The sequence below is a fragment of the Ranitomeya variabilis genome, chromosome 5, assembly GCF_051348905.1.
Source record: "Ranitomeya variabilis isolate aRanVar5 chromosome 5, aRanVar5.hap1, whole genome shotgun sequence".
NCBI classification, from domain to species: Eukaryota; Metazoa; Chordata; class Amphibia; order Anura; family Dendrobatidae; genus Ranitomeya; species Ranitomeya variabilis.
This window is the reverse complement of record NC_135236.1, coordinates 689,664,164-689,691,213: the sequence shown is the minus strand read 5'-3', so window position 1 is coordinate 689,691,213 and position 27,050 is coordinate 689,664,164. Positions and strand designations below refer to the sequence as shown.

General features: G+C 46.3%; 1 protein-coding gene across 1 annotated transcript in view; it reads right to left on the bottom strand.

Moving 5' to 3' along the window:
• Positions 1-4,845: 4,845 nt before the first annotated feature.
• SLC15A5 (solute carrier family 15 member 5) overlaps positions 4,846-27,050 on the bottom strand; it is a 138,417-nt gene continuing 116,212 nt past the window's right edge. Inside the window, exons 8-9 of the mRNA XM_077263027.1 lie at positions 8,152-8,260; positions 4,846-5,571 (exon numbers count right to left, since the gene is read on the bottom strand). Coding sequence (XP_077119142.1) covers positions 5,424-5,571; positions 8,152-8,260 — 257 coding nt within the window. The 3' untranslated portion in view covers positions 4,846-5,423. The remainder of the gene's footprint in view (positions 5,572-8,151; positions 8,261-27,050) is intronic.

The window sequence follows — 27,050 nt, the reverse complement described above, 5'->3', positions numbered from 1 at the left end:
AAAACACTACATACTCACATTCCGGTGTCCTTCAGGTCCCTTGCCGTCCGCTTCCCGCACTGACTGAGTGCCGCCGTAAAGTGAAAGCAGATCACAGCGGTGACGTCACCGCTGTGCTCTGCTCCGGCCGGCAGTCAGTCAGAGCGGGAAGCAGACGGCAAGGGACCTGAAGGACACCGGAATGTGAGTATGTACGGTTTGTTTTTTTTTTACTTTTACGCTGGTAACCAGGGTAAACATCGGGTTACTAAGCGCGGCCCTGCGCTTAGTAACCCGATGTTTACCCTGGTTACAAGCGAACGCATTGCTGGATCACTGTCACACACAACGATCCAGCTATGACAGTGGGAGATCCAGCGACGAAATAAAGTTCCAAACGATCTGCTACGACGTACGATTCTCAGCAGGGTCCCTGATCGCTGCTGCGTGTCAGACACAGCGATATCGTATGGATATCGCTAGAACGTCACGGATCGTACCGTCGTAGCGATAAAAATGTCACTGTGAGACGGTACCCTTATGATAGGCACTTCATGACCCCCTCACCCTTCATTTCACGATTGGCCCATGTTACATAGTTACATAGTTATTAAGGTTGAAGGAAGACTGTAAGTCCATCTAGTTCAACCCATAGCCTAACCTAACATGCCCTAACATGTTGATCCAGAGGAAGGCAAAAAAAAACCATGTGGCAAAGAGTAACTCCACTATGGGGAAAAAAATTCCTTCCCGACCCCACATACGGCAATCAGACTAGTTCCCTGGATCAACGCCTTATCAAGGAATCTAGTGTATATACCCTGTAACATTATACTTTTCCAGAAAGGCATCCAGTCCCCTCTTAAATGTAAGTAATGAATCACTCATTACAACATCATACGGCAGAGAGTTCCATAGTCTCACTGCTCTTACAGTAAAGAATCCGCGTCTGTTATTATGCTTAAACCTTCTTTCCTCCAGACGTAGAGGATGCCCCCTTGTCCCTGTCTCAGGTCTATGATTAAAAAGATCATCAGAAAGGTCTCTGTACTGTCCCCTCATATATTTATACATTAACATAACATCACCCCTTAGTCTTCGTTTTTCCAAACTAAATAGCCCCAAGTGTAATAACCTATCTTGGTATTGCAGACCCCCCAGTCCTCTAATAACCTTGGTCGCTCTTCTCTGCACCCGCTCCAGTTCAGCTATGTCTTTCTTATACACCGGAGACCAGAACTGTGCACAGTATTCTAAGTGTGGTCGAACTAGTGACTTGTATAGAGGTAAAATTATGTTCTCCTCATGAGCATCTATGCCTCTTTTACTGCATCCCATTATTTTATTTGCCTTTGTAGCAGCTGCCTGACACTGGCCACTGAATATGGGTTTGTCATCCACCCATACACCCAGGTCTTTTTCATTGACGGTTTTGCCCAGAGTTTTAGAATTAAGCACATAGTTATACATCTTATTACTTCTACCCAAGTGCATGACCTTACATTTATCCCCATTAAAGCTCATTTGCCATTTATCAGCCCAAGCTTCTAGTTTACATAAATCATCCTGTAATATAAAATTGTCCTCCCCTGTATTGATTACCCTGCAGAGTTTAGTGTCATCTGCAAATATTGAAATTCTACTCTGAATGCCCCCTACAAGGTCATTAATAAATATGTTAAAAAGAAGAGGGCCCAATACTGACCCCTGTGGTACCCCACTACTAACCGTGACCCAGTCCGAGTGTGCTCCATTAATAACCACCCTTTGTTTCCTATCCCTGAGCCAGCTCTCAACCCACTTACACATATTTTCCCCTATCCCCATTATTCTCATTTTATGCATCAACCTTTTGTGTGGCACCGTATCAAAAGCTTTTGAAAAGTCCATATACACTACATCTACTGGGTTCCCTTGGTCCAGTCCGGAACTTACCTCTTCATAGAAGCTGATCAGATTAGTTTGACATGAACGGTCCCTAGTAAACCCGTGCTGATACTGGGTCATGAGGTTATTCCTCTTCAGATACTCCAGTATAGCATCCCTTAGAATGCCCTCCAGGATTTTACCCACAGTAGAGGTTAAGCTTACTGGCCTATAATTACCGAGTTCAGTTTTTGCCCCTTTTTTGAATATTGGCACCACATTTGCTATACGCCAGTCCTGTGGTACAGACCCTGTTATTATGGACTCTTTAAAGATTAAAAATAATGGTCTATCAATGACTGTACTTAGTTCCTGCAGTACTCGGGGGTGGATCCCATCCGGGCCCGGAGATTTGTCAATTTTAGTTATTTTTAGACGCCGCTGTACTTCCTGCTGGGTTAAGCAGGTGACATTTAATGGGGAATTTTTATCACTAGTCATATTGGCTGCCATGGGATTTTCTTTTGTAAATACTGATGAAAAAGTCATTTAGCATATTGGCTTTTTCCTCATCCTCATCCACCATTTCACCCAGACTATTTTTAAGGGGGCCAACACTGTCATTTTTTAGTTTCTTACTATTTATATAGTTAAAGAATATTTTGGGATTATTTTTACTCTCTCTAGCAATGAGTCTCTCTGTCTCAATCTTTGCTGCTTTGATTTGCTTTTTACAGAATGTATTTAATTTTCTGTATTTATTTAGTGCCTCCTCACTACCTACTTCCTTTAATTCTCTAAATGCTTTCTTTTTGTCCCTTATTGCGCCCCTTACAGCTCTATTTAGCCATATTGGTTTCCTCCTATTTCTAGTATGTTTATTCCCATACGGTATATACTGTGCACAGGTCCTATCCAGGATGCTAATAAACGTCTCCCATTTTCTTTGTGTATTTTTGTGTCTCAGGATATCGTCCCAGTTAATTGCACCAAGATCTACTCTCATCCGTTGGAAATTTGCCCTCCTGAAGTTTAGTGTCCTTGTCACCCCCCTTCTACCCATCTTATTAAAGGTTACATGAAAACTTATTATTTTGTGATCACTATTCCCCAAGTGACCCCCAACCCTTATATTTGATATGCGGTCTGGCCTGTTGGTTAATATTAGGTCTAGCAGTGCCCCCCTCCTTGTTGGGTCCTGAACCAGTTGTCAGAGGTAATTGTCTCTCATAGTTGTCAGACCCCGATCACCTTTGCTGGAACTGCAGGTTTCTGTTCCCCAATCTATTTCAGGGTAGTTGAAGTCCCCCATAATAATGGCTTCTCCTTGAGTCGCTGCTTCATCTATTTGCTTTACGAGGATATTCTCCATTGCTTCCATTATTTTTGGAGATTTATAACAAACCCCTATCAGTAATTTATTATTTTTTCCCCCTCCCCTTATCTCCACCCACAGAGACTCTACATTTTCATTAAATTCACCTATATTATCACGCAGGATGGGTTTTAAGGAAGATTTTACATACAGACACACCCCTCCCCCTCGCTTATCTGTACGGTCATTTCTGAACAGGCTATAGCCCTGCAAGTTAACAGCCCAGTCATGGCTCTCATCCAGCCACGTCTCAGATATCCCCACCATGTCATAATTATGCTCCAACAACATTAGTTCTAATTCGTCCATGTTGTTGGCGAGGCTTCTGGCATTAGTATACATGCACTTGATGTTACTCTCTGTACCTCTATTCTTTCTTAGGCTAGGTTCACATTGCGTTAGTGGGTGATCGCTAACGGACAGCGTTGCACGGCGAAAATGTCGCAATTAACGCCGTGCAACGGGTCCGTTAGCGCACCCATTGACAGCAATGTAAATTTCGCCTGCAGCGCATCACTAGCGCGTGCCTTTTTCGGCTCGCGCTAGTGATGTGCCGTTCTTCTGTGACGCGCCTCGGACGCTGCTTGCAGCGTCCGCGGCGCGCCCGAGGTCCGTTCCCCGCTCTCGCAGATCGGGGATCTGCGAGAGCGGGGACGTTAACGCGACCCCTGAACACGGCCCCTAAATAAACATTGCGTTAGCGCAATCCGCTAGCGCTAGCGCTAAACGGATTGCCCTAACGCAATGTGAACCTAGCCTTAATTTACTAACTGTTCTAACCCCACCCCCCATGCCACCGCCACCCCCAACTTCCATATTTGTGCCCAGGTCTCTATCTGCACTATCTTCCCCTCCTATAAAATGAATACCCTCCCCCCCATTCCCTAGTTTAAACACTCCTCCAACCTTCTAACCATTTTCTCCCCCAGCACAGCTGCCCCTTCCCCATTGAGGTGCAGCCCGTCCCTAGCGTAGAGCTTGTAGCCAACTGAGAAGTGACACCTCACTCTGTAGTTCATGATTGGCTCCTATGACTCCATCACCTTGTGCCTCAAAATCGTCTTCTTTGACCTCACCCCTTGATTCAGAATCAGTCCCTGCAACCTATTCACCATGCAGAAAGAAGGTATATTCAGCTCACCCTTTAGATGAATTTCCTTACGAGTCCAGGAAATCTTGAGCTTGGATTCACGTCTCTGCCTGACGCCTAGAGATGCACATGTGGAAAAAAGGGGATCCAGCTCCAAGAGATAGAATCACTTAACTTTAATAGTATTCATTTCAAATAGAAATAGGCTATAAGACATACAAAAACCGGATATACCGGAAGGAGAGGGCCTGAGTAAACTGAGACTAAGAGCCTTGTGTGTTGGAAACACGTACAGTTTACACAGGTGCTCTCCTTCCGGTATATCCGATTTTTGTATGTCTTACAGCCTATTTCTAATTTAAATGTATACTATTAAAGTTAAGAGATTTTATCTCTTGGAGCTGGATCCCCTTTTTTCCACATGCGCAACCTATTCACCATCAATCTCACAATCCGCCCTTGTGATGTCTCACCCTCTGGCTCAGGATTGTCACCATATGACCCCCTCACCCTGTAGCATATAGTTGCCCCCTTTGTTCCTCTCACCCCTTGATTCACAATTAGCCCCTGGACCCATCACCTTCTGTCTATACAATAGGAATCCACAAACCCCAAGTCTCTATTTGAAGCCCCAGCTTCAGCTGATTGACCCATATGAGGCGAAGTTTTGGGTTAAATCCCCAGGAGGGTGTACAATACACCAAAGGAGATTAGTCACTTATGATGGATTGTAAGATTCTTTGGTCTCGGCTCGGGCCTCCTGATTACATTGTGGCCATACTAAATGGAATTATGGCATAAGTGGGGTCACATGTAGACATCATTATGAGAACGGCCCCCGAGCCCGACCCTTGACCCACTGTCCAGCAGAGGAGGGCTCCATTCCTAGAATTACTGACACCTACATGTCGCTGGCTTTGCAGTAATTGTCCTTACAAGGTCTTTGAAGGAACTGGGGCATCTCCTAAGACCATTCAGTTGGTGGAAGTTTCAGTTATCTTCAATGTGACAGTAAATGGGACCTATGTCTCCAGTGGATGAGGTCCACAGAACCCTCACCTGGTGGCCTCCATACTGTCCATTATTTCACAGTTTTACCCTGGAAGATGAACGCTATAATGTTGTCTCTATTGGGCCAAGTGATGATGGCCAGGCCAGAAAAGACTCGTAGAACTTGAGAGACTTCTCATGTAACAGCAACTTTTCCTCCAGAAGACTGGGTCTGAAACCGTGTTCATTCTGATCTTTGAGGTCCAAGTATCTGCCATACAAAAAATTCATGAAAGCACCCCATCTCCTGGGTTCATGTGTACATGTGCTCCTCCCAAAACTCATGTGTACATGTGCTACCCTCTATGCTCATGTCCTCTACCCAATCTCATGCATACATGTGCTCCTCCCGCACTAATGCGCACATGTCCTCCTCCTGGGCTCATGCACACATGTCCTTCTTCTGGGCCTTTGCACACATGCACTCTTCTCGGGCTCATGCATACATACACTCCTCTTGAGCTCAAGAGTACATGGACTCTTCTCAAGCATACATGCGCTCCTCTCAGACTCATGCGTACATATATTCCTCTCGGGCTCCTTCTTACATGCACTCTTTTCTTGCTCTTCTGTATATGAGCTCCACTAGTGCTCATGCATACACACACTCCTCTAGTGCTCATGCGTACATACACTCCTGTAGTGCTCATGCCTACATACACTCCCTAATACTCATGCGTACATACACTCTAGTGCTCATGCGTACATACACTCCTCTAGTGCTAATGCGTACATACACTCCCTAGTGCTCAGATGTACATACAATCCCTAGTGCTCATGCTTACATACACTTCCTAGTGCTCATGCGCACACACTCCTCACGGTCTCATGTGAACATGTGCTCCTCCTATGCTCACGCATACTTGCACTCCTCCCTTGCTCATGTGTAAATGTGCTCCACTAGTGCTCATGCGTACATACACTCCTCTAGTGCTCATGTGTACTTACACTCCTCTAGTGCTCATGCATACACACACTCCCTAGTGCTCATGCACACACACTCTATTGCTCATGAGCAAATACCCTCATCTAGTGCTCATGTGTACATACACTCCCTAATGCTCATGCGTACATACATTCCTCTAGTGCTCATGCATACATACACTCCCTAGTGCTCATGGGTACACACAAACCGCGCGGTCACATGCATACATGTGCTCCTCCTATGCTCATGCATACTTAGACTCCTCCCTTGCTCATGTGTAAATGTGCTCCTCTAGTACTCATGTGCAAATGTGCTTCTTTAGTGCTCATGCGTACACATACTCCTCTAGTGCTCATGCATACATACACTTCCTAATGCTCATGTGTACACATTTTTTCAGTGGTCATGCGTACATACACTCCTCTAGTGTTCATGCATACATGCACTATAGTGCTCATGCGTACATACACTCCTCTAGTGATCGTGAATACACACACTCCCTAGTGCTCATGCGTACATACACTCCCTAATGCGCATGCATACATACATTCCTCTAGTGCTCATACATACACACAAACTGCGCGGTCTCATACGTACAAGTGCTCCTCCTATGCTCATGCATGCATACACTCCTCCCTTGATCTTGTGTAAATATTCTCCGCTAGTGCTCATGCGTACATACACTCCTATAGTGCTCATGCATACATACACTCTGGTGCTCATGCACACATACACTCCTTGCGGTCTCATGCGTACATGTGCTCCTCCTATGCTCATGCATACTTACACTCCTCCCTTGCTCATGTGCAAATGTGCTCCTCTGGTACTCGTGTAAATATGCTCCACTATACATACATTCTAATGCTCATGCACACTCCCTAGTGCTCATGCGTACACACTCCCTAGTGCTCATATGTACATAAACTCTTGCTAGACTCATGAGAACATGTGCTCTTCTAGTGCTCATGCGTACATACACTCCCTAGTACTCTTACGTACATACACTGCTGCTAGGCTCGTGCATACATGCACTCCTCCTAGCCATGAATAATGCTGTGGCCACCTAGACTCATGTAAAATTCTGTAGGAGTCTAAGACAGAAGTGGCCAATTCTATCAATGTATAGATGTGGACTCATTGGAGCCATCCATAGATTTGGTCCTCTGCATTCATGACTCTTTGGGGCCCCTAGGATTAAATAGGATCGTGTTGCAACGATTTACACCACAACCCAGGCTAGGATCCCAACAGGACCTTCTGGCCTTCTGTGTATGTGAAGGACTATGCAGAATTTACCAAGGACTAGAGACTGGGAGCAGGATATGGTCCCCGGTGACCACATCAGGTGACGCTTTATATCACAATATGGAGAAAACAGACAGGTAAAAAGGAAACCGCCGGGCACTACAGTCTCCCTCCCAGAAATGCCCATGATACACACAAGGGTCATCCATACTCATGGCTGTCGTCATTGTCAGTGGTGCTCTGTCCCTATAAAAGAAATCTCAGACAGTCCAAATGGTCGAAGAGAAGCCGGCACTGACCACGGCATCAACAAACCGTCTGTAGGCCTGAAGAAGACACCAAGCAGCCAAAGCCGACAACTGCTGAGGCTAAAACTCTCACACCTGGTATTTACTGTTATGGAATAAAAGAGAAGGTTCTCCCTGATGTGGTGATGGCCGACATCTGCACCTCAGACATGGAGGACACCAAGAGCAAGAAAAGAAGGGAGCAAAGTCTGCTGAGGAGCAGAGCTCTGCAGCCATTACCTGGGAGACACCTGCACCTCAGACATGGAGGACACCAAGAGGAAGAGAAGAAGGGAACAAAGTCTGCTGAGGAGCTGAGCTCTGCCGCCATTACCTGGGAGACACCTGCCAGAAAGCCAAGGAATTCAGGAGCATCACGGAGGCCAAGAGGAAGAAGAAGCGCTCCAAGTGCCCGGAGGACAAGTCACCTGGAAACCAGTCTCCTGCGAAACATCAGAAAGATCAGAGGAGATGACATCACCGCCCTCCAGATATCAGTTATATTATACAGCGGTGACATCACCGCTCCCCAGGTCTCAGTTATATTATACAGCAGTGACAGCACCGCTCTCCAGATGTCAGTTATATTATACAGCAGTGACATCACCGCTCCCCAGATATCAGTTATATTATACAGCGGTGACATCACTACTCCCCAGATATCAGTTATTTTATACAGCAGTGACATCACCGCTCTCCAGATCTCAGTTATATTATACAGCGGTGACATCACCACTCCCCAGATATCAGTTATATTATACAGCGGTGACATCACCGCTCCCCAGATATCAGTTATATTATACAGCGGTGACGTCACCGCTCCCCGGATATCAGTTATATTATACAGCAGTGACATCACCGCTCCCCAGATCTCAGTTATATTATACAGCAGTGACGTCACCGCTCCCCGGATATCAGTTATATTATACAGCAGTGACATCACAGCTCCCCAGATATCAGTTATATTATACAGCAGTGACATCACCGCTCCCCAGATATCAGTTATATTATACAGCAGTGACATCACCGCTCTCCAGATATCAGTTATATTATACAGCAGTGACATCACCGCTCTCCAGATATCATTTATATTATACAGCAGTGACATGACCGCTCCCCAGATATCAGTTATATTATACAGCTGTGACATCACCGCTCTCCAGATATCAGTTATATTATACAGCAGTGACATCACCGCTCCCCAGATATCAGTTATATTATACAGCAGTGACATCACCGCTCCCCAGATATCAGTTATATTATACAGCAGTGACATCACCGCTCCCCAGATATCAGTTATATTATACAGCAGTGATGTCACAATAATGTGTGAAATGTAATATCATTTTGTAGCTTTGCCTGTTAGCACCCACGCTGTGGACTAAAACCCTCCTTCTTTGTGTGTTTCTGCTTGCTGGAATGTGTGTGTGTGTGGAAGAGGTTTTATTGCTTCTAGCTGCAAATTCAAGGTTCTGAGCAACTTACTCATTCCCCCCCACCAAAAGAATTTTTACAACCGCTGTAGCTGCAATAGACAATTGTACCAGCTAAAACTGGTCTAGGCCTCCCAAAATCCATGAGGGTCTTTGTTCTAATATGATAAGATATTGGGTCACCGATTTAGGCTAGGAAAATAATAAGTCCATGTTGCGAATCCCCATTGGCGGATCTGTCAGCCACTATAAGCATGAGCCTCTAACCCCAACAGGTACAAAGTACGGATTTCTCCGGAACTGTGTCCCAACATGCTCTGGAGCGGATATACGAGCATTATAAAAATTTGTGCTAAATTTGGTTAGTCTGAGGAGAGGGGAGGGTCTGGGGAAACCAACCCTTTTAGTGATGTCACCAGGCTGAGCTATAAGTTTTCTGCAAGGCACCCAGGAGTTAGTCTTACCTGAGGAGCTCTTACTGCCAGCCCTGATGAACTGGGATATTTGGAGCTTCACCCACTAGCCTGGTTTTGCCTGAAATGATCTAAACACATGTAAGTGCTAATTTCTCATTTAACCCCGGTTATTTTATAATTACTTTGTACATATTTCCAATTGTCTCTTATTGTAACATCCTTGTAATATTTTTATAAACACTGCCTGTTCTTTTACGGAGTAAAATATTTAAAATACTAGCTTCGTTCTTCCTGCTCTAAAACGTACCCTAAGTCTTCTGAAGGGAATTACGCTACTGTTTTGGGTTAGCTTCGGACTCTTTTAATTGGAGCTGATGGCGGCATACCTTGTTCTGTGCCTTTGGGAGTCGTTGTAGCGATGGTGGCCTTGATAATTATTGTTCCTGCCTGAGTGGGAGTAGTAATATCGCCTCGCTGCAGCGTGCCCCATAGCCAGTACATAGCAGGCAGCCTTTCTGGTGACTAATTACCAAGGGTGCAGTACCTAATCTGACCTGAGGGTAAGGGGGCGCCAGAGAGCTGCAAGTTCTCAAGTAGAACTGTAAAGTGAGATATACACAAATCCCTGCAGTTCGTGGTATACTGTAGAGCAGTGGGATAACTAAAATAAGCCCCTACTGTGGATCGATAGGTCAATAACCTTGTGTATGTTTTCATCACATTGTAGCAGTGGAGGGATAACTAAGATAAGCCCCCCTGCACATATGATAGCCGTCTGTTGGCCTATGGTCACCTCGATCCGTGACGTAGGGGTGACGGTCACGGTGTGAATCGTGACATATTGGTGGCAGCGGTGGGATCTTAGAGCATTAGTAATTTGGTTTGAGCAATCATTCCTCTCACTAAAAACTTGCAAAGTTCTTGCAATGACTCTGCGCAAATAAGTTTGGAGAACGAACTCAGTGTTTATTAGTCCTGAGACAATTGTGTATACTGGTAATTATCCCCTTCCCTTCTCTTTGTTTTTCTGTCCTATCTTTTATTTGGCAACCATGACTGCAATGGGAGAAGATTGGTATAAGCAGCTTAAAAAAAGAAGCTCCCATTGCCCTGTGCAGGGTGTGGCGGATCGACGCTATGAACAAAAACAAAGGCCAACTGGTCGTGGCTCTGGTGCAATGGGAAACCGGCCAGAGCCCAGTGGGCGCAGAACCTGGCCCAAGCAGAGGGGTGCTGCAGCAGAGGTCCAACCACTGAATGCCGGCCCCAGTAGCAATCCAGGCGAATTGGACCCCTACCTGCTGGCGGCTTTGGAAGAATTCCCCACTGACGACCATGATGGACATCTGCAGCTTATTCAGCAATACCGGCAGGAGGCCCAGCGAGCCGAGCGAGAGGCCCAGGCCCAACGAGCTGAGTGCCAAGCGCAGTGAGAATATGAACTGAAGATGCTCCGGCAGGGGGGGATGCCCTACACCTCCCGGAGCCCAACAGCGCTCAGATACTGAAGCCCCGGCCCAATCACTTTCCTGTTATGGAAAAGAACGGGGACTTGGACACTTTTCTGCGGGCCTTTGAGAAAGCCTGCCAGACAGTACCAGCTGCCTACAGAAGAATGGGCATGATACCTGACACCAGGGCTGAGAGGCAAAGTCCTGGAGGCGTTTGCTGCCCTCACTCAAGAACAAGATGGTGACTATGAGGCCATCAAGCAGGCCCTGATAGCCAAGTACCAGCTTACAGCCGAGGTGTACCGTAGAAAGTTCCGGAACCTCCAACGTGGCCCACACGACAGTTACAGCGATGTGGCACATGGACTGGGGACCCACTTTGACCAGTGGACCCAAGGACTGTCAGTGACCACCTTTGCACAGCTGCGAGACCTGATGATCAAAGACCAGTTCTTACATCTTTGCCCAGCTGAGGTGCGACAGTTCGTGATGGACAGAGAACCCAAAGACGTGACGAAAGCAGCGCAGATTGCCAATGCCTATGAGGCTAACCGTAGATTGGAAGTGCGGAAGCCAGTCACCACCAGCTGGAGAGGGGGTAAGCCTGCAACCAACGCCAGTACCTCTGCTAGCCAACACTCCAGAAGTCCTGTCCCCATGACGAACAGCACCAGACCTACCACCGAACCTCGCCAGTGTTTCTTCTGCAAGCGTACTGGTCATATCAGTCCCCACTGTCCAGACAAGCCGAAGAACCCCCCCAGCCAGGGCCTAATGCAGCAGTTCTTTTGGAGGGTGGGGTGGCTGGGAGGGTGTGTGACAACGTACAGCACGTCACCGTGGGAGGCCATGTTGCTACAGGCCTCAAGGACACCAGGGCTGAACGGATCCCTCATCCGACCCGAACTGGCGGCCCCTGAAGAAATCATTCAGGGGAAAACCCTAACTGTCACTGGGATTGGGGGCATCAGCTGTCCCTTGCCAATGGCCCGGGTTTATATTGATTGGGGTGCCGGGAGCAGGGTGAAGGAAGTGGGGCTGTCTGATAATTTGCCCACTGTTTTGTTGGGGACTGATTTGGGGAGGATGGTTGAATACTATGTTCCTGACACCCCTCCCCAATCTGCTAATAAGGGTAACGTTAACCCTGATGATGATGATGGGAAATCGCATGTGTTACCTGACCATGCTTTATCCAGTAATGATGCATCTGATAACCATTTTTTCCCTAGGACTGATGGTGAAAATGTTGTACCTGTGCCAACTGAACCTGATAACCATTTTTCTACAAAGGTTAATGTGTCCATAGGTACAGGAATGCTCAGCCCCGTCGCTCTGCGGAGTGAGACGGCTGAGGAACCCCAAGCAGGGGCAAGTGTCGGTGCTACAGGAAATGGGGAGATGCATGGGAACCGTGAGGAAGGTGATGCCATGAAAGTGACCAGTGTCACTGAGGAAGGTAACTGGCCTGTAAGTAGCACTGCCCCTGGAGTGTTGGGGGTGGATGGGGAAGTAGTACCCATAGCAGCGCCGGCTGATGGGTCTGTAGAAATCCCCGGGGAGACAGCCTACTTAGCTGCTGTCACCCGCAGTCAGAGTGCCCGGAACGCAGATAACGGTCTGCCTTCCGGACCCTCCTCAGTCATCATTGTCACTGAACCAGAGGTTGGCCCAGAGAAGGTCCCAGAGGGTTCCCATGGGGAAGCGACTCTGACGTCGCTTCTGGCTTCCCCTGCTCTGCACGCAGATGCGAGCCTAGAGAGTTTGAGACAACTCACCGAGACGCCCACCTCCGTGACTGATAAGGAGAGGGTGTTCTGAGAACGAGGAAGGTTGTACCGGAAGACAGTATCCGGAAAATCGCAGAACGAGTGGTTGAGGGAAAGACAGCTGGTCGTCCCGCAGCAATTCAGGGGTTAGTTGTTACGGATTGCCCATGAGATCCCACTAGCTGGACACTTGAGGATCAGCAAAACAAAGGCCCGGCTGTCTCAACACTTCTATTGGCCTAAGATGGGACAGATGTGTCCAACTACTGCTGCTCCTGTACCACCTGTCAAAGAGAGGGGAAGGTGGGGCCTGCTCTTAAGGCTCCCGTGATCCCTTTGCCGGTGATAGAGGAGCCTTTCCAGAGGATCGCGGTGGACATTGTGGGCTCGCTGGCCGTCCCCAGCAGCTCTGGAAAGCAATACATCCTTACTGTGGTAGACTACGCTACCAGGTACCCAGAGGCAGTAGCTCTGTCGTCAACTAGGGCAGATAAGGTGGAGGATGCCCTGTTGGCTATCTTTGCACGTGTAGGATTTCCCAGGGAGATGCTTTACCGATCAAGGGACCCAATTCATGTCTCACCTAATGTAGGCTCTCTGTAAGAGAATGCATGTGAAGCACCTGGTATCGAGTGCGTATCACCCACAGACCAATGGCTTGTGTGAGCGCTTCAATGGTACCCTCAAACATGCTACACATGCTGGTTGAGACCCAAGGGCGTGACTGGGAGCGATACCTTCCACACCTGCTATTCGCTTACCAAGAGGTTCCGCAGGCCTCGACGGGGTTCTCCCCCTTCAAGCACCTGTACAGCAGGCGAGTCCGGGGACCCCTTGGGTTGGTAAGAGAATCGTGGGAAGAGGAGCCGAACCCTTCTGAAGTGTCCATAGTGGATTATGTCATGCGCTTCTGTGACAAGATGCAGACCTTGATCCAGTTGGTGCATGACAACATGATGCAGGCTCAGGCTGATCAGAAGCACTGGTACGACCAGAACGCCTGGGAGCAGACCTACCACGTGGGTCAAAAGGTGTGGGTGCTGGTCCCCTTGCCAAAGGATAAGATTCAGGCAGCCTGGGAAGGCCCATACGTCGTACACCTACAGCTCAACCCGGTCACCTATGTGGTCACGCTTGACCACTCACGGGGTAGGCGAAAGGCCTTTCACGTCAACATGATGTGATGAGCCAACATGATGAAGGCTCATCACCAACGTGAACCTTTTGTCCTACCGGTCTGCAGCCTGCCCAAAGACGGGGAGGAAGACACCCTCCTGGACATGCTGGCCTAAGCCAAAGCCGGTGAGTCCATCGAAGACGTGGATGTAAGCGCCTCACTAACCGAACCCCAGCAGTCGCAGTTGCGGACCAAACTGGAACCCTTCTTGGCCATGTTCTCCAACCGACCTGGAAGGACTGAGTTAGCAGTCCACGAGGTGGACACCGGGAATCATGCCCCACTACGGCAAACACCCTATCGAATCTCCGATCAGGTGCAGCAGGTTATGCGCCAGGAGATCGATGAGACGGTCAAAGAGCGTGTGGGCCTCACCTGTAGTTCTCGTGCCCAAGAAGGAACGGACCACCCGGTTCTCGTGGACTACAGGGGGCTCAACGCCATCACAGCCTCTGACGCGCACCCAATGCCGGGCATCGAGGAGCTGATTGAGAGATTAGCTGGCGCAGATTACCTAACCATAATGGATCTGAGTTGAGGATCCTGGCAGATTCCCCTGAGCCACGAGGCGCAGGAAAAGTCCACCTTTATCACACCCTTAGGACTGTACGAGTCCACGGTCATGCCCTTCAGCATGAAGAATGCCCCTGCCACTTTCCAGCAGATGGTCAACCTCCTGCTTCAGGGACTGGAGAAGTACGCCGTGGCGTACTTGGATGACATTGCCATCTTCAGTTCCTCCTGGGAGGAACACCTGCAGCATCTCGAGGAGGTGCTCAGGCGAATTCACCAAGCTGGACTATCAATCCGGGAAAGTGCCAGATGGGCATGAGTGAGGTCCACTACCTGGAGCACCAGGTAGGCGGGGCACCCTAAAGCCAGAGCCTGAAAAAGTGAGAGCGATTATGAACTGACCCACTCCCAGGACCAAGAAACAGGAGATGTCCTTCCTGGGCACTGCAGGGTACTATAGGCGCTTCGTATAGCACTATAATAGCCTGGCAAAACCTTTGACGGACCTCACCAGGAAGAAGCTACCCTACATCGTCAACTGGACTGATGGCTGTGAGGGGGCCTTCCAGGCATTGAAAACAGCACTGTGCAACGCCCCTGTGTTGAAAGCAGTCGACAGCAGTCCACCATTCTTGGTACAGACCGACGCCAGCGAGTTTGGCCTTGGTGCTGAGCTCAGCTAGGTTGACTTGGAGGACCAAGAGCACCCCGTGTTATACCTGAGCCAGAAACTTCTGCCAAGGGAAGTGGCCTACTCCACCATCGAGAAGGAGTGCCTGGCCATAGTCTGGGCCCTGCAGCGCTTGCAGCCCTACTTGTACGGTCGCACCTTCACTATGGTGACCGACCACAACCCTCTGCGCTGGCTAAACGCCATGTGTTTAACCAACAGAAGGTTGCTACGCTGGAGCCTTGCCCTTCAGCAGTTTGACTTCACCATTGAACACAAAACAGGCAGGGAGCATGGCAATGCAAATGTACTGTCCCACCGGGGTGAACCTGTTGAGGTGCACATGGAGGAGCACCGAGCGGTCCTTCCTCCGTAGTGCAGACCAAAACGGGGAGGTGTCACGATAATGTATGAAATGTAATATGATTTTGTAGCTTTGCCTGTTAGCACCCATACTGTGGGCTAAAACCCCCCTTCTCTGTGTGCTTCTGCTTGCTGGAATGTGTGTGTTTGGAAGAGGTTTTATTGCTTCTAGCTGCAAATTCCAGGTTCTGAGCAACTTACTCATTCCCCCCACAAAAAGAATTTTTATGACCGCTGTAACTGCAATAGACAATTGTACCAGCTAAAACTGGTCTAGGCCTCCCAAAATCCATGAGGGTCTTTGTTCTAATATGATAAGATATTGGGTCACTGATTTAGGCTAGGAAAATAATAAGTAAATGTTGCAAATCTCCATCGGCGGATCTGTCAGCCACTGTAAGCATGAGCCTCTAACCCCAACAGGTACAAAGTATGGATTTCTCCGGAACTGTGTCCCAACTAGCCCGAATTTGGTACCAATAGAAAGCCAATTGGAAAATAAGAATGAGGGGTGTGCTGTGATTCTGACATATTCTGGAGCGGAGATACGAGCATTATAAAAATTTGTGTTAAATTTGGTAAGTCTGAGGAGAGGGGATGGTCTGGGGAAACCAACCCTTTTAGTGATGTCACCAGGCTGAGCTATAAGTTTTCGGCAAGGCACCCAGCAGTTCGTCTTACCTGAGGAGCTCTTACTGCCAGCCCTGATAAACTGGGATATTTGGAGCTCCGCCCACTAGCCTGGTTTTGCCTGAAATGATCTGAACACATGTAAGTGCTAATTTCTCATTTAACCCTGGTTATTTTATAATTACTTTGAACATATTTCCAATTGTCTCTTATTGTAACATCCTTGTAATATTTTTATAAACACTGCCTGTTCTTTTACAGAGTAAAATATTTAAAATACTAGCTTCGTTCTTCCTGCTCTAAAACGTACCTGAAGTCTTCTGAAGAGAATTACGCTACTGTTTTGGGTTAGCTTCGGACCCGTTTAATCGAAGCTGGTGGCAGCATACCTTGTTCTGTGCCTTTGGGAGTCATTGTAGCGACAGCGGCATTGATAATTATTGCTCCTGCCGGAGTGGGAGTAGTTATATTGCCTTGCTGCAGCGTGCCCAATAGCCAGTGCATAGCAGGCAGCCTTTCTGGCGACTAATTACCCTAGGTGCAGTACCTAATCTGACCTGAGGGTAAAGGGGCGCAAGAGAGCTGCAAGTTCTCAAGTAGAACTGTAAAGTGGGATATACACAAATCCCTGCAGTTCGTGGTATACTGTAGAGCAGTGGGATAACTAAAATAAGCCCCTGCTGTAGATCGATAGGTCAATAACCTTGCGTGTGTTTTCATCACATTGTTAGCAGTGGAGGGATAACTAAGATAAGCCCCCCTCCACATGTGATAGCCGCCTGTTGGCCCAAAGTCACCCCGATCCATGACGTAGGTGTGACGGTCACGGTGTGAATCGTGGCAAGTGACATCACTGCTCTCCAGATCTGTTATATTATACAGCAGTGACATCACCGCTCCCCAGATATCAGTTATATTACACAGCAGTGACATCACCGCTCCCCAGATATCAGTTATATTATACAGCGGTGACATCACCGCTCCCCAGATATCAGTTATATTATACAGCAGTGACATCACCGCTCCCCAGACATCAGTTATATTATACAGCAATGACATCACCGCTCCCCAGATATCAGTTATATTATACAGCGGTGACATCACCGCTCCCCAGATATCAGTTATATTATACAGCAGTGACATCACAGCTCCCCAGATATCAGTTATATTATACAGCAGTGACATCACCGCTCCCCAGATATCAGTTATATTATACAGCAGTGACATCACCGCTCCTCAGATATCAGTTATATTATACAGCAGTGACATCACCGCTCCCCAGATATCAGTTATATTATACAGCGGTGACATCACTGCTCTCCAGATCTGTTATATTATACAGCAGTGACATCACCGCTCTCCAGATATCAGTTATATTATACAGCAGTGACATCACCGCTCCCCAGATATCAGTTATAATATACAGCAGTGACATCACCGCTCCCCAGATATCTGTTATATTATACAGCAGTGACATCACCGCTCCCCAGATATCAGTTATATTATACAGCAGTGACATCACCGCTCCCCAGATCTCAGTTATAATATACAGCAGTGACATCACCGCTCCCCAGATATCAGTTATATTATACAGCGGTGACATCACCGGTCTCCAGATATCAGTTATATTATACAGCAGTGACATCACCGCTCCCCAGATATCAGTTATATTATACAGCGGTGACATCACCGCTCCCCAGATATCAGTTATATTATACAGCAGTGACATCACCGCTCCCCAGATATCAGTTATATTATACAGCAGTGACATCACCGCTCCCCAGATATCAGTTATATTATACAGCAGTGACATCACCGCTCCCCAGATATCAGTTATATTATACAGCAGTGACATCACCGCTCCCCAGATATCTGTTATATTATACAGCAGTGACATCACCGCTCCCCAGATATCAGTTATATTATACAGCAGTGACATCACCGCTCCCCATATATCAGTTATATTATACAGCAGTGACATCACCGCTCCCCAGATATCAGTTATATTATACAGCGGTGACATCACCGCTCCCCATATATCAGTTATATTATACAGCAGTGACATCACCGCTCCCCAGATCTCAGTTATAATATACAGCAGTGACATCACCGCTCCCCAGATATCTGTTATATTATACAGCAGTGACATCACCGCTCCCCAGATATCAGTTATATTATACAGCAGTGACATCACCGCTCCCCATATATCAGTTATATTATACAGCAGTGACATCACCGCTCCCCAGATATCAGTTATATTATACAGCGGTGACATCACCGCTCCCCATATATCAGTTATATTATACAGCGGTGACATCACCGCTCCCCAGATCTCAGTTATAATATACAGCAGTGACATCACCGCTCCCCAGATATCTGTTATATTATACAGCAGTGACATCACCGCTCTCCAGATATCAGTTATATTATACAGCAGTGACATCACCGCTCTCCAGATATCAGTTATATTATACAGCAGTGACATCACCGCTCCCCAGATATCAGTTATATTATACAGCAGTGACATCACCGCTCCCCAGATATCAGTTATATTATACAGCAGTGACATCACCGCTCCCCAGATATCAGTTATATTATACAGCAGTGACATCACCGCTCCCCAGATATCAGTTATATTATACAGCACTGACATCACCGCTCCCCAGATATCAGTTATATTATACAGCAGTGACATCACCGCTCCCCAGATATCAGTTATATTATACAGCAGTGACATCACCGCTCCCCAGATATCAGTTATATTATACAGCGGTGACATCACCGCTCCCCATATATCAGTTATATTATACAGCGGTGACATCACCGCTCCCCAGATCTCAGTTATAATATACAGCAGTGACATCACCGCTCCCCAGATATCTGTTATATTATACAGCAGTGACATCACCGCTCTCCAGATATCAGTTATATTATACAGCAGTGACATCACCGCTCTCCAGATATCAGTTATATTATACAGCAGTGACATCACCGCTCCCCAGATATCAGTTATATTATACAGCAGTGACATCACCGCTCCCCAGATCTCAGTTATATTATACAGCAGTGACATCACCGCTCCCCAGATATCAGTTATATTATACAGCAGTGACATCACCGCTCCCCAGATATCAGTTATATTATACAGCGGTGACATCACCACTCCCCAGATATCAGTTATATTATACAGCGGTGACATCACCGCTCCCCATATATCAGTTATATTATACAGCAGTGACATCACCGCTCTCCAGATCTCAGTTATATTATACAGCGGTGACATCACCACTCCCCAGATATCAGTTATATTATACAGCGGTGACATCACCGCTCCCCAGATATCAGTTATATTATACAGCAGTGACATCACCGCTCCCCATATATCAGTTATATTATACAGCAGTGACATCACCGCTCCCCAGATATCAGTTATATTATACAGCGGTGACATCACCGCTCCCCATATATCAGTTATATTATACAGCAGTGACATCACCGCTCCCCAGATCTCAGTTATATTATACAGCAGTGACATCACCGCTCCCCAGACATCAGTTATATTATACAGCAATGACATCACCGCTCCCCAGATATCAGTTATATTATACAGCAGTGACATCACCGCTCCCCAGATATCAGTTATATTATACAGCAGTCACATCACCGCTCCCCAGATATCAGTTATATTATACAGCGGTGACATCACTGCTCTCCAGATCTGTTATATTATACAGCAGTGACATCACCGCTCTCCAGATATCAGTTATATTATACAGCAGTGACATCACCGCTCCCCAGATATCAGTTATATTATACAGCAATGACATCACCGCTCCCCAGATATCAGTTATATTATACAGCAGTGACATCACCGCTCCCCAGATATCAGTTATATTATACAGCGGTGACATCACTGCTCTCCAGATCTGTTATATTATACAGCAGTGACATCACCGCTCCCCAGATATCAGTTATATTATACAGCAGTGACATCACCGCTCCCCAGATATCAGTTATATTATACAGCAGTGACATCACCGCTCCCCAGATATCAGTTATATTATACAGCAGTGACATCACCGCTCCCCAGATATCAGTTATATTATACAGCAGTGACATCACCGCTCCCCAGATATCAGTTATATTATACAGCAGTGACATCACCGCTCCCCAGATATCAGTTATATTATACAGCAGTGACATCACCGCTCCCCAGATATCAGTTATATTATACAGCAGTGACATCACCGCTCCCCAGATATCAGTTATATTATACAGCAGTGACATCACCGCTCCCCAGACATCAGTTATATTATACAGCAGTGACATCACCGCTCCCCAGATATCAGTTATATTATACAGCAGTGACATCACCGCTCCCCAGACATCAGTTATATTATACAGCAATGACATCACCGCTCCCCAGATATCAGTTATATTATACAGCAGTGACATCACCGCTCCCCAGATATCAGTTATATTATACAGCGGTGACATCACTGCTCTCCAGATCTGTTATATTATACAGCAGTGACATCACCGCTCTCCAGATATCAGTTATATTATACAGCAGTGACATCACCGCTCCCCAGATATCAGTTATATTATACAGCAGTGACATCACCGCTCCCCAGATATCAGTTATATTATACAGCAGTGACATCACCGCTCCCCAGATATCAGTTATATTATACAGCAGTGACATCACCGCTCCCCAGATATCAGTTATATTATACAGCAGTGACATCACCGCTCCCCAGATATCAGTTATATTATACAGCAGTGACATCACCGCTCCCCAGATCTCAGTTATATTATACAGCGGTGACATCACCGCTCCCCAGATATCAGTTATATTATACAGCGGTGACATCACCGCTCCCCAGATATCAGTTATATTATACAGCGGTGACATCACCGCTCCCCAGATATCAGTTATATTATACAGCGGTGACATCACCGCTCCCCAGATATCAGTTATATTATACAGCGGTGACATCTCCGCTCCCCAGATATCAGTTATATTATACAGCAGTGACGTCACCGCTCCCCAGATATCAGTTATATTATACAGCAGTGACATCACCGCTCTCCAGATATCAGTTATATTATACAGCAGTGACATCACCGCTCCCCAGATATCAGTTATATTATACAGCAGTGACATCACCGCTCCCCAGATATCAGTTATATTATACAGCAGTGACATCACCGCTCCCCAGATATCAGTTATATTATACAGCAGTGACATCACCGCTCCCCAGATATCAGTTATATTATACAGCAGTGACATCACCGCTCCCCAGATATCAGTTATATTATACAGCAGTGACATCACCGCTCCCCAGATATCAGTTATATTATACAGCAGTGACATCACCGCTCCCCAGATATCAGTTATATTATACAGCAGTGACATCACCGCTCCCCAGATATCAGTTATATTATACAGCAGTGACATCACCGCTCCCCAGATATCAGTTATATTATACAGCGGTGACATCACCGCTCCCCAGATATCAGTTATATTATACAGCAGTGACATCACCGCTCCCCAGATATCAGTTATATTATACAGCAGTGACATCACCGCTCCCCAGATATCAGTTATATTATACAGCGGTGACATCACCGCTCCCCAGATATCAGTTATATTATACAGCGGTGACATCACCGCTCCCCAGATATCAGTTATATTATACAGCGGTGACATCACCGCTCCCCAGATATCAGTTATATTATACAGCGGTGACATTACCGCTCCCCAGATATCAGTTATATTATACAGCAGTGACATCACCGCTCCCCAGATATCAGTTATATTATACAGCAGTGACATCACCGCTCCCCAGATATCAGTTATATTATACAGCAGTGACATCACCGCTCCCCAGATATCAGTTATATTATACAGCAGTGACATCACCGCTCCCCAGATATCAGTTATATTATACAGCAGTGACATCACCGCTCCCCAGATATCAGTTATATTATACAGCAATGACATCACCGCTCCCCAGATATCAGTTATATTATACAGCGGTGACATCACCGCTCCCCAGATATCAGTTATATTATACAGCAGTGACATCACCGCTCTCCAGATATCAGTTATATTATACAGCAGTGACATCACCGCTCCCCAGATCTCAGTTATATTATACAGCAGTGACATCACCGCTCCCCAGATATCAGTTATATTATACAGCGGTGACATCACCGCTCCCCAGATATCAGTTATATTATACAGCAGTGACATCACCGCTCCCCAGATATCAGTTATATTATACAGCAGTGACATCACCGCTCCCCAGATATCAGTTATATTATACAGCAGTGACATCACCGCTCTCCAGATATCAGTTATATTATACAGCAGTGACATCACCGCTCCCCAGATCTCAGTTATATTATACAGCAGTGACATCACCGCTCCCCAGATCTCAGTTATATTATACAGCGGTGACATCACCGCTCCCCAGATATCAGTTATATTATACAGCAGTGACATCACCGCTCTCCAGATATCAGTTATATTATACAGCAGTGACATCACCGCTCCCCAGATCTCAGTTATATTATACAGCGGTGACATCACCACTCCCCAGATATCAGTTATATTATACAGCGGTGACATCACCGCTCCCCAGATATCAGTTATATTATACAGCAGTGACATCACCGCTCCCCAGATATCAGTTATATTATACAGCAGTGACATCACCGCTCCCCAGATATCAGTTATATTATACAGCGGTGACATCACCGCTCCCCAGATATCAGTTATATTATACAGCGGTGACATCACCGCTCCCCAGATATCAGTTATATTATACAGCAGTGACATCACCGCTCCCCAGATATCAGTTATATCATACAGCGGTGACATCACCGCTCCCCAGATATCAGTTATATTATACAGCGGTGACATCACCGCTCTCCAGATATCAGTTATATTATACAGCAGTGACATCACCGCTCTCCAGATATCAGTTATATTATACAGCGGTGACATCACCGCTCCCCAGATATCAGTTATATTATACAGCGGTGACATCACCGCTCTCCAGATATCAGTTATATTATACAGCGGTGACATCACCGCTCTCCAGATATCAGTTATATTATACAGCGGTGACATCACCGCTCCCCAGATATCAGTTATATTATACAGCGGTGACATCACCGCTCCCCAGATATCAGCTATATTATACAGCAGTGACATGACCGCTCCCCAGATATCAGTTATATTATACAGCAGTGACATCACCGCTCCCCAGATCTCAGTTATATTATACAGCAGTGACATCACCGCTCCCCAGATCTCAGTTATATTATACAGCGGTGACATCACCGCTCCCCAGATATCAGTTATATTATACAGCGGTGACATCACCGCTCCCCAGATATCAGTTATATTATACAGCAGTGACATCTCCGCTCCCCAGATATCAGTTATATTATACAGCGGTGACATCACCGCTCCCCAGATATCAGTTATATTATACAGCGGTGACATCACCGCTCCCCAGATATCAGTTATATTATACAGCAGTGACATCACCGCTCCCCAGATATCAGTTATATTATACAGCAGTGACATCACCGCTCCCCAGATATCAGTTATATTATACAGCAGTGACATCACCGCTCCCCAGATATCAGTTATATTATACAGCAGTGACATCACCGCTCCCCAGATATCAGTTATATTATACAGCAGTGACATCACCGCTCCCCAGATATCAGTTATATTATACAGCAGTGACATCACCGCTCCCCAGATATCAGTTATATTATACAGCAGTGACATCACCGCTCCCCAGATATCAGTTATATTATACAGCAGTGACATCACCGCTCCCCAGATATCAGTTATATTATACAGCGGTGACATCACCGCTCCCCAGATATCAGTTATATTATACAGCGGTGACATCACCGCTCCCCAGATATCAGTTATATTATACAGCAGTGACATCACCACTCCCCAGATCTCAGTTATAATATACAGCAGTGACATCACCGCTCCCCAGATATCAGTTATATTATACAGCAGTGACATCACCGCTCTCCAGATATCAGTTATATTATACAGCGGTGACATCACCGCTCCCCAGATATCAGTTATATTATACAGCGGTGACATCACCGCTCCCCAGATATCAGTTATATTATACAGCGGTGACATCACCGCTCCCCAGATATCAGTTATATTATACAGCAGTGACATCACCGCTCTCCAGATATCAGTTATATTATACAGCGGTGACATCACCGCTCCCCAGATATCAGTTATATTATACAGCAGTGACATCACCGCTCCCCAGATATCAGTTATATTATACAGCGGTGACATCACCGCTCCCCAGATATCAGTTATATTATACAGCAGTGACATCACCGCTCTCCAGATATCAGTTATATTATACAGCAGTGACATCACCGCTCCCCAGATATCAGTTATATTATACAGCAATGACATCACCGCTCCCCAGATATCAGTTATATTATACAGCAGTGACATCACCGCTCCCCAGATATCAGTTATATTATACAGCAGTGACATCACCGCTCCCCAGATATCAGTTATATTATACAGCGGTGACATCACCGCTCCCCAGATATCAGTTATATTATACAGCAGTGACATCACCGCTCCCCAGATATCAGTTATATTATACAGCAGTGACATCACCGCTCTCCAGATATCAGTTATATTATACAGCAGTGACATCACCGCTCCCCAGATCTCAGTTATATTATACAGCGGTGACATCACCACTCCCCAGATATCAGTTATATTATACAGCGGTGACATCACCGCTCCCCAGATCTCAGTTATATTATACAGCAGTGACATCACCGCTCCCCAGATATCAGTTATATTATACAGCAGTGACATCACCGCTCCCCAGATCTCAGTTATATTATACAGCAGTGACATCACCGCTCCCCAGATCTCAGTTATATTATACAGCAGTGACATCACCGCTCCCCAGATCTCAGTTATATTATACAGCAGTGACATCACCGCTCCCCAGATATCAGTTATATTATACAGCAGTGACATCACCGCTCCCCAGATATCAGTTATATTATACAGCGGTGACATCACCGCTCCCCAGATCTCAGTTATATTATACAGCGGTGACATCACCGCTCCCCAGATATCTGTTATATTATACAGCAGTGACATCACCGCTCCCCAGATCTCAGTTATATTATACAGCAGTGACATCACCGCTCCCCAGATCTCAGTTATATTATACAGCAGTGACATCACCGCTCCCCAGATATCAGTTATATTATACAGCAGTGACATCACCGCTCCCCAGATCTCAGTTATATTATACAGCAGTGACATCACCGCTCCCCAGATATCAGTTATATTATACAGCGGTGACATCACCGCTCCCCAGATATCAGTTATATTATACAGCGGTGACATCACCGCTCCCCAGATATCAGTTATATTATACAGCGGTGACATCACCGCTCCCCAGATATCAGTTATATTATACAGCAGTGACATCACCGCTCCCCAGATATCAGTTATATTATACAGCGGTGACATCACCGCTCCCCAGATATCAGTTATATTATACAGCAGTGACATCACCGCTCTCCAGATATCAGTTATATTATACAGCAGTGACATCACCGCTCCCCAGATATCAGTTATATTATACAGCAGTGACATCGCCGCTCTCCAGATATCAGTTATATTATACAGCGGTGACATCGCCGCTCTCCAGATATCAGTTATATTATACAGCAGTGACATCACCGCTCCCCAGATATCAGTTATATTATACAGCAGTGACATCACCGCTCCCCAGATATCAGTTATATTATACAGCGGTGACATCACCGCTCCCCAGATATCAGTTATATTATACAGCAGTGACATCACCGCTCCCCGGATATCAGTTATATTATACAGCAGTGACATCACCGCTCCCCAGATATCAGTTATATTATACAGCGGTGACATCACCGCTCCCCAGATATCAGTTATATTATACAGCGGTGACATCACCGCTCCCCAGATATCTGTTATATTATACAGCAGTGACATCACCGCTCCCCAGATCTCAGTTATATTATACAGCAGTGACATCACCGCTCCCCAGATCTCAGTTATATTATACAGCAGTGACATCACCGCTCCCCAGATATCAGTTATATTATACAGCAGTGACATCACCGCTCCCCAGATCTCAGTTATATTATACAACAGTGACATCACCACTCCCCAGATATCAGTTATATTATACAGCAGTGACATCACCGCTCCCCAGATATCAGTTATATTATACAGCAATGACATCACCGCTCCCCAGATATCAGTTATATTATACAGCAGTGACATCACCGCTCCCCAGATATCAGTTATATTATACAGCAGTGACATCACCGCTCCCCAGATATCAGTTATATTATACAGCAGTGACATCACCGCTCCCCAGATATCAGTTATATTATACAGCAGTGACATCACCGCTCCCCAGATATCAGTTATATTATACAGCGGTGACATCACCGCTCCCCAGATATCAGTTATATTATACAGCAGTGACATCACCGCTCCCCAGATATCAGTTATATTATACAGCAATGACATCACCGCTCCCCAGATATCAGTTATATTATACAGCGGTGACATCACCGCTCCCCAGATATCAGTTATATTATACAGCAGTGACATCACCGCTCCCCAGATATCAGTTATATTATACAGCGGTGACATCACCGCTCCCCAGATATCAGTTATATTATACAGCGGTGACATCACCGCTCCCCAGATA